We start from the raw sequence: 13670 nt of genomic DNA on the forward strand, positions 1-13670 counted from the left end.
TGCACCTGGACACAAGAGCACTGCTGCTGGGACATGTTGGGGTTTCATATTCTGACACACTACGCGCACACAAACAAATCTGCCGCTGCTACAGCTCCATCCTCCATCCTAAACGCTGGATATATCAATTAAAAGGTTGGCAAGTAGAAAATAGAAAAAGAAAATCTCAAACAGGAGTGTGGAAATCTGCATCATGTGAGAGAAAGTGAACGCTGACGGTGTTGGAAGATGGAACAGATTTAAATCCTCACTGACTGCAGTATTGGGTCAGAATAATGAAGTCAGGTTTGAGATCTTTTGTCCTCCTTTTTAAACCTTAAACATGAACAGTTCTCAGCTCAGTTTAATATTAAATATTCACTTCCAGAGAGAACAGCTGCTTGTTGTTCAGCTCTTCTATATTAATATTTATATTTCTCTACATGTTTAACTTGATCTGGCTCAGCTGCTCACCTGTTTTCCATCTACAGTTAAAATGATCAATATTTCTGCAGTGATTTGTACTGAACATGCAGACATCAGATTATTGAATATTAAATGAGTTCTTCTCCTCTGAAACACTCGCATGAATATTAACGACGACATTAATATTAATATTAATAGAATTTCACGGGCTTCTGTAGTGAGATAGAAACCTTTGTGCTCTGTGGCAGAGCTGCTGCCTTCCTGAATGTTAACAATAATAATAATCACACCGGGAGGAGACTGGAGGACGGTACCGGGAGCTGGGAGCTGATCCCGGATCAGTGAGGAATAAAAACATTGATGCTCCCGACAGATGCGTTAGAGACAGAAACGCGCTCCTACCCGTCTGCTCTGGTTGCTTTTCTTCATCCTGCCCGACGCTCCGGGGCGCACAGGAGAATCACACCGGGGGGTTCGGCCCGGCCCCGGTAGCTCGGTGCCCGGTAGATCCTGCAGGCAGCGTCGGTGCGTCCGTCCGGTTCTTCTTCAGCTCCGCGTCTGTGGTCTGAACCGAGGCAGCATCCTCCCCGTGCGTGCGTGCGTGGAGGCAGATGCTCTCTCTCAACACACAACCGTGCACGCGCTCTGACACGCGGTCGCGCACAGTATAGTCTGTATTCCGGTAAAATGAGGCCGACAGCGTCATCTAGCGTGTCACACACGGTGTTCACAGCTTTACTGATCATTGATCAATGGACAGTGACTGACTTCATGCTGCTGACTAAAGCCTTTAAGAAAAACACTCAAATATGTGATAGTAAATCAACAAGGCGCTGATGGAAGCTCTGTGGGATATTTAACTTGGAACTGTGAACTTTGCACTAATTCTTTATTGCAGGCCTTCGTGTACATTTGGAAACTCTTTATTTTTTCTATATTTATATTTCTATATTTACATTTATGAGTCCTGTTCAGCACCAATACCTGACAATAAACCTGATTCTGATTCTGAAAAGTCAGAGTAAGGAGGTGGTTTGGACAGTGGGCCAGAACCGGACTTCCAGGAGGCCGGTGTTCGTTTCCTGTGTGAAACAAAAGTAACGTTACGTAAGTAATTTAGTTATTTTAACCCACACCATCACCAAACCTTTCACAATGTTAAACACTAGTTTTATTTTGAAAAGTCTATAACAGGCCGTTGCATATTTAGTGTTGCGGACATGACCACGGAGCCCTACACGTGCAAAAATGACACGAGAGGTCTTGACCCGTTGTCTACATGGGTTGAGCTGGGAGTGAGAATCTGGAACTGGATTCTTTATTCGACAGGGAGCCAATGAAGAGATCTCAGTAGGGGGGTAGTTTGAGACCTTCTGGTTGTCCTAGAAAGCAGCCTTGGAGCAGGTGACTGACACCTGCTGCTAACTTCTTGGTGCCAGATACCACAGCACACCTTCAGAGGTCCAGTGGAGTCCCGGCCTCGGCGGATCAGGGGGAACTACACAATATTAGGCAGGTGGTCATAATGTTATGGCTGGTCGGTGTGCTTTGGATTAGAAATAATTGGAACAAATGGGTCAAAATGCAGAATCTAGGGGCCTTTTCACAGCTGAAAGTCCGCACCAAGGTCTGAACCAAAGTTCTGTTTTGATTAATTCGGTTAGTTTAGGTTTGGTTTCACTTTGCATCACGCAAGCGCACTAAAGAACTTTACATGATGTACTTACATCCTGTTGTCGTCTATGAGGGCTGCGTCTGCCTCTACTTACATTGACTGGTTTGTAAACATTTCAGTGGAGCTTTGACAGAATGAACAGATACAGATCATATTGTTGTTGTTATGGTATCACAACCTGCAGCTGTACTCGAGGCCAGTTCAAACTCGCCAAAAAAACGTCCTCGTTGTGTGAAAGGAGTCTGTTTCAAAAAATTAGCCGTCATGGCAGGTTTATATTTGTGTCCTTATTTCAGTCCATTTCTCAGTGCATTTCTTTGTTTCCAGTTTACACAGGAACCACCAGAACTTCCTGTAAATGGTCTGAAAGCCCAAACCCTCCAGAAAATGCTTTTCAGTTGGATCCGGTGTAACACCAAAATCTGTGACCTATCAGATTCTGTGACTACACCCAAACGACAATGTTTTCCTAACCACAACCAAGTACTTTTGGTACCTAAACCCAACCAAGTACTATTGGTACCTAAACCCAACCAAGTACTTTTGGTGCCTAAACCCAACCAAGTACTATTGGTACCTAAACCCAACCAAGTACTTTTGGTGCCTAAACCCAACCAAGTACTATTGGTGCCTAAACCCAACCAAGTACTATTGGTACCTAAACCCAACCAAGTACTATTGGTGCCTACACCCAGCCAAGTACTTTTGGTGCCTACACCCAGCCAAGTACTTTTGGTACCTAAACCCAACCAAGTACTTTTGGTGCCTAAACCCAACCAAGTACTATTGGTGCCTAAACCCAACCAAGTACTTTTGGTACCTAAACCCAACCAAGTACTATTGGTGCCTAAACCCAACCAAGTACTATTGGTGCCTACACCCAGCCAAGTACTTTTGGTGCCTACACCCAGCCAAGTACTTTTGGTGCCTAAACCCAACCAAGTACTTTTGGTACCTAAACCCAACCAAGTACTATTGGTGCCTACACCCAACCAAGTACTTTTGGTGCTGAAACCCAACCAAGTACTTTTGGTGCCGAAACCCAACCAAGTACTTTTGGTACCTAAAGCCAACCAAGTACTTTTGGTGCCTAAACCCAACCAAGTACTTTTGGTGCCTAAACCCAACCAAGTACTTTTGGTGCCTAAACCCAACCAAGTACACACCAAACCCTGACACAGGCTCCCTTAAATCTCTACATTTAAATCTGGAGATTTAAGGCCTTAAAACTTTACCTTTAGAATATTAAAATGATCTAATGTGATCACTGAGGAGCAGAAGCAACATTCAGAGCTTCACTTCGGTCGGATGAAGATCAATTTAAAATTTGTCAGAATTCTCCAAATCCACCTTTTGTTTTTGTGTTTTACAGATAAAAGAGAATAAGACAAACCATTTTATGGTACTCACTTTATCTCAACTTTTCAAAACATTGTTAAATTTGATTGCATTGTTTCATTGATTTCTATTTCAAAGCGTTTCAACTGAAAATTGTCAGAACTGAGCAATTAAGAAAATTCTGCTTTTTTTCCTGAAAAGTGATTTCTGTGTTTACTTGCTGATACTCAAAGTATCAGAAATTCATCTTCTACATGTATATATGTACATGTGGTACATCGTCTCTTACTCTTCAACATCATACTGCAGCGATTCACCTCCAACACACACCGTAAACTTAAACACTTCAAACCAGCTCACAAGGAAATGATTAACATTTTAAAACATTTGAACTTATCGACATTGATTCAAAATCTGTAAAAAAAAAAATCTGCATGTTAAGTCATTTAAACTTTCAAATATTCAGCACTGAGCACTGTCGTCTCACAGCAAGAAAGTCCTGGATCCATTCATGGCTAGAGTGGAAATACCACTCTGTGAAAATACTACAAGCAAAAGTCCTACATTCCACATTTCACTCAAGTAAAACTAGAAGTTATTAACAGCAGCACTAAAGTAAAAATTGTGCAGAATGGTCATTTAACTAAATTGGTCAGATAAATGTACTGGGGTAAAATATATTTCCCTCTGAATTTTAGAGAAGTAGAAGTTTAAAATAGCATAAAATTTAAATACTCATTATTGTACTTAACAGTACTTGAGTAAATGTTCTTAATTGCTTTCCAGCACTGTTAATTACAATGCTGAACACCAGCTGTTGTACTTCCTCCCCCAAAAGTATCTGAACTTTGATTTAGTATCACTTCCTGATCAGAGCCCAAATTTAGGTTCAGGAACTCGCCCCCAAAGTGGGAACAAAAGCAGTGTAGCAAGAAACAATGTATTCATGTTCTGCTCCATGTCTTTTAGCTCCTGTTTGGTTCTGATCATCCAGCCTGTGAAGCTCCGCAGATACTCTCTGCTGTGGTCCGGTAATATACTCAGCATCCTGCCGGTCCAGTCAGGAGGTCTGCGGTCTCTGTGGGAGCGTCCCCGGTCTCCAGAGCTCTGCTGACGTTCTGCCAGAAGACTCCTTTGTGTTGGCCGGCCTGCGGCCAGCTCAGGTAGGTGCGTCCCTTCACCAGCTTCCTCATGCGGTAGTACGGAGACAGCTGCTGGGCCGGGATCTCCTCCAGAAACAGCAGGATCAGAACGTCCTTGTGCTCGTCAAACAGGCGGAAGCTGCAGCAACACAAACAGGACAGACCGTGAGGACCCCTGACTTGTCTGATCATATCTTAGCACGCTCAATTCAGATTCAGAGGACTGAATCAGGTTAGGATGGCTGTGAGATAAGAGCAGAGGTGTTGCTGTATGTGAGTTCAGAGAGGTAGCGCCCCCACCTGGCCATCTGGATCTCTCTGGAGCACCACTCGCTCTGCAGGTAGCGCTGGCTGATCACACAGATGGTCTTCCTGCTGCCATAGATGGCGTCTGTGATGTTGTCCATGATGGGTTTCCCTGTGGAGACAACAGTCCAGACTCACTGGAGGAAAACTACAAAATGAGTTAGAACTACATGAACACGGTGACACCACCCACTAGCCCCGCATACTGAACACTGGAACTTTGTGGGGCGCTTAAGACCCTCTGGGATTAATTAATTAATTAACAAATTTAAATATCTTTAGCTGATGATACACGGGGCAACTTTTTGAGCAATGTTGCTGGGCAATCTTGCTAGTGGCAAGTCCGACTATGTGGTGGTGGAGTGGTGGGGGAAGGGGATTACGATAGTAATCTTTACTTATTACCCTGCACGATTGCTCTAAAAGTTACCCTGTGTATCATCAGCTTTAGAGTTGTTCACACACACAGTGGAAGTCATGTGAGCATTGTCAGTTACAAGAGATATGTTTGGACAATGCTTTGTACGAACTAGATTGTGTGAAGCATACTGGACATTTAGCCCATTCTCATCTCAGGGCGTCCAATACTGATGCTTTCAGAAGAAGTGACAAAGCGCTAAAGGTAGCGTCTGTGGGAGACACTCTGGGGCATCTCGTACAGGCCTAGCTAGCTATGTTTGTGTTAAAGGTGTTGAAAGCCTCCCAAAGACCCCCACCTTTACAATAAACATCAGAAATGTTAGTGCCTAAACCTAAGTCACTGACTTTATGCATATCGACCGGCTCCTTTGCCTCCTTTGTGTTGCTGCAGACGGACGCTGAAGGGTACCTTTAGCATAAAATAATTACACATTGTCACGCTGTCTGAAAGCGTTGGTAATGACGCACTGAGATGAGAATGCGCCGGGACTGTCTGACACATAGAGAAGGCACCTCATATTCTTGCATTTTCTCCCCACAAGATACCCCAAGGGACAGGATCATAAGCCTTGTCCAAGTTTGCGAAACACATGTAGACTGTGTGGGCAAACCCCCATGATCTCTCCAGACCTGCAAGACGAAAGAGCTGCCCCACCTTTCTACAACTAGGATACAAACCTCACTGATCTTCCTGAATCAGAGGTTCTACAATTCACTAAAGCCTCTTTTCCAGAAACTTGAAACAGAGGCCATCTTAGGCCAACTAAAAAAGTCCTAACTGAACACCTTCAGGATGTGTTGTGCTTCCTACTAATACACATGATACATTCATTCTAATCCTAACCTTCCTAATTCCGAACGCTTTTTCAGGCATTCCCTGAGCAAACCAATCCCTTTAGGACTGAGACCTGTACAGGCACAGGTTATCATCTCTGCAATGAAGGCTTTGGACATCTGACTCAGATTGCATGCCCCCAGTAGACCATGTGAAAGCGGCCTCCACCATCTGTTCAGTAGTCTCCATCTAATAATCACCAGGTGGTGATCCGTTGAAAGGTCAGCTCCTCTTTTTACCCAAGTGTGCAAGACAAAAAAGAAGACATGGTATGACTACAAAGTAGATCCTCAGTCTACTCATGTGTTTGAGTTGCGTGACCAAGGGACTAAGATGTAATGTCATAATTAATAACCTTAGTTATGTTTTCCGCTCCAACCGGTTTAAATTTGCACAATGGACTGGAATGGCTAATTCAAGAGGGCCACAAGTACCCCAAAAACCTCCAACCAAAACGCTATGCTTTAAACTAATTAGTTTGTACAATGCGTTGTCTGAACACATCTAATGATAAAAGTATTTATACCTCTTAACGAAAGTCCAAACGTGAAGGGAAGCCTTAGAAAAGGAAGAGGTGCTGCAAATCACACAAATAGGGAATATCGGAGCGCATTTTCCGACAGTCCTTCAAAGACATTCAAGTTGTTGTAATTGGATGTACGCACAAGTGCAGCAGAAGAAGATGTTCAAACACTGCTTACTTTCTTACCATCGCACTCCTTTGCAAAGTGCGCTTGCTTGTCAGATTGACGGTTTTGAGTACGTAGAAAAATTTACAGATCCAACCCTATCTGAGGATTTACAGCGTACCAGCAAAGAGACAAACACACAGGCAGAGGAAGTGTTTACCTGGTTGGAAGTCTCTGTGGTGCAGACAGAGCCTCCAGCCCTGCTCTCCTTCCAGCACTGGAAGCATCTCTCTGTAAACCCAGGCCTCGTCGTGAACGTTGTAGGAGATGAAGGCGTCGTATTGGTGAGGAGCTCTCTTCTTCCTCTTCCTGCTATCATAGAGGAAGGCCAGGAAGAGGTAGTATGCGTAGGCTAGCTGCCACCTCAGAAAGTGGAAGACGAAGGCAGCGAGAAAAGTTAGCAAAGTCAGACAAGTGCTGCAAATGAAGCAGAGGAAGCCGACGTCCATCCAACAGGACTGGATGTCAAAGTCCAGCAACCTGGTTCCCTGTTGAATGGAAGGAAAGGAACAGTGGTACTGGTAGGCGTTAACAACCTGAGTTTGGTTGTTGTTCTTCACCCACTGGATAAAGCCGGCGTTAGAGCAGTCACAAGTTAAAGGGTTACCGAACAGGTCCAGGAATGTTAGTGCAGGGAGAGACTGGACGATGGTCTCATTGATCACTGTCAACTTATTCTGTCTCAGTGACAACTGGCTGAGTGAAGACAGGTTGACCTGGGACAGAAAATCCAAAGATCTGAGCTTGTTCTGGGAAAGGTCGAGAGCCTGCAGGTTTGGGATTGGCTGAAACAAGTCAGGGTTTAAGTTTTGCAGATCACTTTGAATTATCTGAAGACCCGTCAGGTGAGGAGTGTATTTAAATGTGTCTGGGTGAGGGAGCTCTGTGAAGAAGTTCTCTGCTGCAAAGTACTCTAGAGACTTTAGATCCTTGAGCAAATCTGGGGAGATGTGATGAAAGCCTCCAGAATTTTCTATCAGAAGGCTCTTCAAGGAAGGTAATTTGGAAAAAGGGGGATAATTTTTCTGATGAGAACCGTCGCTTTTCAACAAAGATCTGAGATGCAGTTGGAGAATTTCTAGGTTTTCCAGTCCTGTAAAACTCAATACATCTGCAAAAAATGGTGTAACACTAAGAGAGTGAAGGTTGGTCAGTCCTTCAAAAGCCCCTTTATGGGCAACGTAACATTTCTCAGATTCTAAATTCAAAGACCTGAGGGAAGACAGATTCCTAAAGTCGCCTGTTTTCAGCTGCTTCAAAGAATTCATGTGAAAATTCAAAACTTCTAGTTTCTGTAAATTCACTTTGAAGAAATCAATAAGTAAATGAATGCTATTTTCTCCCATATTCAGGACTTTCAAATCTTTCAAATCTTGAAAAACACATCCATTGAGTGTTGAAATGCGATTCTGGTTGAGATCTAGTGTCGTTAATCTTGTCAAGTTTAGAAAATCAGAGCAACCTAACTCACTGATGAAGTTAACACTCAGATCTAGTATTTCAAGCGTGGAGAGGCTTCTGAGGGCGGGTGGCACCCTAGACAGGAAGTTTGTATTTAAGTCCAGACGTCTGAGCTGTTTCATAGAGCTGAGTGAAAACTCAGACAGCTCCTCCAGAGAATTATATGATAAATCCAGCTCAATAAGTTGGGAGCAGGACTGCAGGAATGTGTTGTTTATGCTGTTAACATTATTGTTGCTCAAATCAAGACTTGTCAGAGTAGGAAGTTGGCAGGCGATGTCTACCAGATATTCATCTAGCTGATTCTTCATAACACTCATTGACAGTTCCCTCACCGACTCGGCACTCTTCAGCATCATTCTGTACGTATCACTACCACTATCAAAACCAAATAAATCCAAAGCAGTTAGGCTCCTCAGAAAGGTCGCGTCTGGTACATCCCACTCAAAGTCAGTCCCGGTACTCATAACGATGGACTGAAGATGAGGAAAAATGTCTCTTCTAATGCTGAACTTTGTCAGTATATTACCGATCATCATCAGTGTCCTGAGGTTTGATTTGTTAAAAGGCAAGTCATCTGACTGAAAGGAGGTGAAGTGGTTAAAATCGAGGTACAGCTCCTTTAAGTTTGGTAGTTGTAAGATTGGCACGATATTGCTCATTTGATGTAGTCGGTTGTAATTCAGCACTACGTTCTGTAAGCTGATCAGGGGCTGAAAGGCCAGCGGGGAGATGTATGCAAGATGGTTTTTCTCCACAGACAGATAAATTAATGTCCACAGGCCCTGAAACATGTTGTCTGTCAGGTTTGTGAGTTTGTTCGAACCCATTTTAAGCTCCATTAACGGCAAGCCTGCAAAAGCTCCATTATCTACATGTGCCAGGTGGTTATTTTCAGTATTTAAAGATGTGAGCTTTGCTAAGCTGCTTAAGTCTGTCCTGTTTATCTTTAGAATGCGATTAGAGCTGAGATCTAGAGACGTTGCATTTTTGGGGATGTCATCTGGAACAGCAGCGAGGCCACGATGTGTGCCACCCTGATCACGTTAACAGCAAAAGCAGCAGTGCAGTTTTTTAGTGAGTAAGCCAGCGAGGGGTTAAAATGAAGCAGGAAGGACAGAAGGAAGACGAGGAAACGTCCCATCGCTGACATGCCGATCTACAGGATCAAAACTGCTGGAATAAAAATGAAGAGAACATGAGGGAAACCAGGTGTTGAGGGTCTGCAGCTCGGTGAGGCTGCGCTCCGGCTCCCTGAGGGAACCGGGGACGACGTCACACACAGCTTCCAGAAGTCGTCCTGTTCCCTTGAATAAAGTTTAATTTCAGAGTCACAGAATACCGTCTTATGTTCTTCCAGCAGAACTCTATCCAGGTCTGAGAGTTAGTCTCAGTTCCCAAAAATCACTTGGGCGTCTCCAGAAACTTTCTCCCATTTCTGTTCACGCCACAGCAGTGTGGTTTTGTTCTGTCATATATCTGTGACATTAGATGTTTGTTTTGTTGAACAAATTAGGCTTTTAACTGTTAATTAGGTTTGTTATCGGTTAATCTGAAGCACATTTCCACCCTGAGCTGATTTTATTTTTGATATTTTGTCAGAAAATGGTGCAAACTGCCTGTAATCCTTTAGGGGGCTGGAGGGGATCTTCCTAAAACCCAAAGATATTCAGTTTTCCTTCATATATGACAAAGAGAAGCAGCAACTCTGCACGTTTAAAGTGAGGAAGTTAGAAAATATCATAAACTGCAATCGAGTACCAGAGTAGTCGGTCATTTTCTGTCTCTGCCTCTCAGGGTGAAGCCAGGTCTTAAAAAGCTCATCAATCAATCAAAATTTATTTATAGAGCACTTTAAACATCCAAGGTGGGCACAAAGTGCTGGACAGAAAAACCATAAATGATTACATAAAAAATACTAAATAAAAAGTAAGACATAAGAAGGAATAAAGCGCGTGGTCCTCTTAAAGTTAACCCAGATACGACTCCTGTTGTACCGACTGCTTCCATCACTCACCTGCTGCTTCCAGCGTCTCTGCTGTTCCTCAGAGATGTTTGACTGCAGGACTCTGACCGACGTCTGGTTTCTACACGAGCTACTTTAGCATCATTTGCAAAGAGAGAGGTCCATGTCCTCCGCGGACCTTCTGTCCTTCTGTGTTCTGAAATAAGTCTGAAATGTAAAAAGAGGAAGCTGTTGGATGTTGTCTCGTCAGCAGTGATGCCCTCCTTACTGCTTCCTCTGAATCTGTGAAAGATTACTTTAACATCATCGTCTCATCTGCTTTTATTTTATTTACTCTACTTCAGTCATTATTGTTTGACATTTGACACAGCGGCCACTTTATTAGGTACACCAGCCCGTTCATGCATTCAGTTGCTATTTGCATGAAGTCCTGCAGACGGTGAAGAAGTTCAGCTGGAGTTCAAACCAAATCCAGACGGATGACCTTTCCTTTAACTCGACACAGTGGACGATGCTGCAGGTCAGATGCGATCACTTCACGGGCGTCACTTTGTGTTGAGAAGTGGTGGGAACACAGGGGCTCAGATTAGGCCGGTGAAGAGACACTCTTAGGTTCACGAGAACGAGAACACTGTTTTAAAGAATTCCTCAATGCCGAGATGTTTGAGTATTTCATTTCCTTCATTCTGCTGAACGTTTCTGCACTAATGTCTGGTGGAAATGTTTTTATTTATGTTAAAGGAAACACAGAATTAAATCTAACAGAATCTAAGTGAGAGCAGCTCTCAGATCTGTTTCTCCTGCAGATCAACTTTTCTCCTGTAACATCGTCCCAGCTGAGGCCTGGTTTAGTCTCTCCTCCTCTTTGTCATGTTCACAGGGAGAAACCTTGGCCACAAGTTGTTAACGTGACTGGTGCTGCTGCAAGTTACGTTTTCTGGACGATGCACGTTTGTTTCTTCTATATTTTAATTGCATTGCATGTTTTCTTAATATGTAAATAAACCTTTCAAAAGTTATTGTCATTTGTTATTAACTCCAAGCTATATTTCAGAACGTGTTTTTTTAACAAAAGAAAAGTGGTGGGGACATGTCCCCAGCGTCCCCAGTGTAAATGACAACTATGAATGAAGAATATCAAACTTATCAAAAATATATTTACAACGTAAAAACTGCAGTTTTCTTTATAATATTTATATAAAAGCTGTAATAAATCTTTAACAAATCATTTACCAGATGGACAGCTGAAAGACGAAGGCTGTGAAAATACATCTAAATAAAGTAGTTTTTGTGCCCAATGTGCTGAAGCTGAAGGACAACAAACAGTGAACTTCTTTTACGCTAATACATGTTTTTACTTTGTTTAACAAATCTTTTATCCAGAAGATGTTTTTGTTTTTTGTATGTTGGTGTGGAAATAAATGAGTGAAGACGTCACATGATCACATTCTCTTTTATTGTTTGTTCACTTAAAACAAGAAGCACACGGACACGTTACAGAGGCTCGGCTGGGGGGGGAATGTTGTTGTTTGTTATTGTTGTCTTCTGTTGTGTTTAGCGCCTGTTGCTGTGGCGACCACTTGACTGTGCTCTGTCGCCGCTATGACTCGTCGCCGACATCACTTCCTCCAGGAAACTGTTGAGAGAGTAAAAAGACACCCGGACGTCACGCAGGTAAAAATTCTTCTTACTGCTTTTCTCTGATTCTTCCACGTGAGGAGGTTATAAAAGCTGACCTTTGACCTTTGACTGAAACCGTTTTTACTGCTTTACTCCTTAAGGCCTAATTATACTCACTGTGTCATACTGCTACTGTTTCTACAGTGTGGTATTAGTACTTTTACTGCAGTGAATGATCCAAGTACTTCCTCCAGCACTGCTTTCAGCTGCATTCAGACAGAAAGTGAAGTTTTCAGTCTGTAAACTGCAGAAGCCGTAGAGACGTTAGCTTTATGCTAAGCAGCGACAGACTGTTCCTCTTCCTGTCTGAAGGTTTATGGAGCCCTGAGATCCACCTGAACCTCGTTAGTGGTTGTCATGGAAAGAGAAAGATGAAGCGGAGGAAAAAGCTTCCTCTGGATCAGTCACAGCCTGTTAGCTTAGCCTGAACGGACTTTAGGAATAATACACATTTTCAGATGTGTGAGAGTGAGAGAGTGAGAGAGTGAGTGTGAGAGAGTGAGTGTGAGTGTGTGAGAGTGAGTGTGAGAGAGTGAGAGAGTGAGTGTGAGTGTGTGAGAGTGAGTGTGTGAGAGTGAGTGTGAGTGTGAGAGAGTGAGTGTGTGAGAGTGAGTGACAGAGTGATAGAGTGAGAGAGAGAGTGAGAGAGTGAGTGTGAGAGAGTGAGTGTGAGTGTGTGAGAGTGAGTGTGAGAGAGTGAGTGTGAGAGAGTGTGAGAGTGAGTGTGAGTGTGAGAGAGTGAGTGTGTGAGAGTGAGTGACAGAGTGATAGAGTGAGAGTGAGAGAGTGAGAGAGTGAGTGTGAGAGAGTGAGTGTGAGTGTGTGAGAGTTAGTGTGTGAGAGTGAGTGTGAGAGAGTGAGTGTGAGAGAGTGTGAGTGTGAGTGTGAGAGTGAGTGTGAGAGAGTGAGTGTGTGAGAGTGAGTGACAGAGTGATAGAGTGAGAGTGTGAGAGAGTGAGAGTGAGTGTGAGAGAGTGAGTGTGAGTGTGAGAGAGTGAGTGTGAGTGTGTGAGTGTGTGAGAGTGTGTGTGAGTGTGTGAGAGTGTGTGTGAGTGTGTGAGAGTGTGTGTGAGTGTGTGAGAGTGAGTGTGAGTGAGTGTGAGTGTGTGAGAGTGAGAGTGAGTGTGAGAGTGTGAGAGTGAGTGTGAGAGTGAGTCTGAGTGAGTGTGAGTGTGTGTGTGTGAGTGTGAGTGAGTGAGAGAGTGAGTGTGAGAGAGTGAGTGTGAGTGTGTGAGAGTGAGTGTGAGAGAGTGAGAGAGTGAGTGTGAGTGTGTGAGAGTGAGTGTGTGAGAGTGAGTGTGAGTGTGAGAGAGTGAGTGTGTGAGAGTGAGTGACAGAGTGATAGAGTGAGAGAGAGAGTGAGAGAGTGAGTGTGAGAGAGTGAGTGTGAGTGTGTGAGAGTGAGTGTGTGTGAGTGTGTGAGAGTGAGTGTGAGTGAGTGTGAGTGTGTGAGAGTGAGAGTGAGTGTGAGAGTGTGAGAGTGAGTGTGAGAGTAAGTCTGAGTGAGTGTGAGTGTGTGTGTGTGAGTGTGAGTGAGTGAGAGAGTGAGTGTGAGAGAGTGAGTGTGAGTGTGTGAGAGTGAGTGTGAGAGAGTGAGAGAGTGAGTGTGAGTGTGTGAGAGTGAGTGTGTGAGAGTGAGTGTGAGTGTGAGAGAGTGAGTGTGTGAGAGTGAGTGACAGAGTGATAGAGTGAGAGAGAGAGTGAGAGAGTGAGTGTGAGAGAGTGAGAGTGAGTGTGTGAGAGTGAGTGTGTG

General features: G+C 43.7%; 3 protein-coding genes across 3 annotated transcripts in view; all 3 read right to left on the reverse strand.

Annotated features, from left to right (window-relative positions):
- Nucleotides 1-834, reverse strand: part of LOC123976550 (pleckstrin homology domain-containing family O member 1-A-like) — a 25493-nt gene extending 24659 nt beyond the window's left edge. The window contains exon 1 of the mRNA XM_046058808.1: nt 808-834. Within this exon, the coding sequence (XP_045914764.1) occupies nt 808-834 (27 nt within the window). The remainder of the gene's footprint in view (nt 1-807) is intronic.
- Nucleotides 835-3491: 2657 nt separating this feature from the next.
- LOC123976596 (toll-like receptor 13) lies at nt 3492-10358 on the reverse strand. The gene is made up of 4 exons (XM_046058901.1): nt 10289-10358; nt 6971-7298; nt 4861-4978; nt 3492-4699 (listed from the first exon to the last, which is right to left on the reverse strand). The coding sequence occupies exons 2-4, from the start codon at nt 7257-7259 to the stop codon at nt 4459-4461; spliced, it is 648 nt and encodes a 215-aa protein (XP_045914857.1). The 5' UTR covers nt 7260-7298; nt 10289-10358; the 3' UTR covers nt 3492-4458.
- Nucleotides 10359-11674: 1316 nt separating this feature from the next.
- vps45 (vacuolar protein sorting 45 homolog) overlaps nt 11675-13670 on the reverse strand; it is a 19425-nt gene continuing 17429 nt past the window's right edge. The window contains exon 15 of the mRNA XM_046058835.1: nt 11675-11873. Within this exon, the coding sequence (XP_045914791.1) occupies nt 11792-11873 (82 nt within the window). The 3' untranslated portion in view covers nt 11675-11791. The remainder of the gene's footprint in view (nt 11874-13670) is intronic.

The sequence above is a fragment of the Micropterus dolomieu genome, linkage group LG09 (genome assembly GCF_021292245.1).
Source record: "Micropterus dolomieu isolate WLL.071019.BEF.003 ecotype Adirondacks linkage group LG09, ASM2129224v1, whole genome shotgun sequence".
NCBI lineage: Eukaryota > Metazoa > Chordata > Actinopteri > Centrarchiformes > Centrarchidae > Micropterus > Micropterus dolomieu.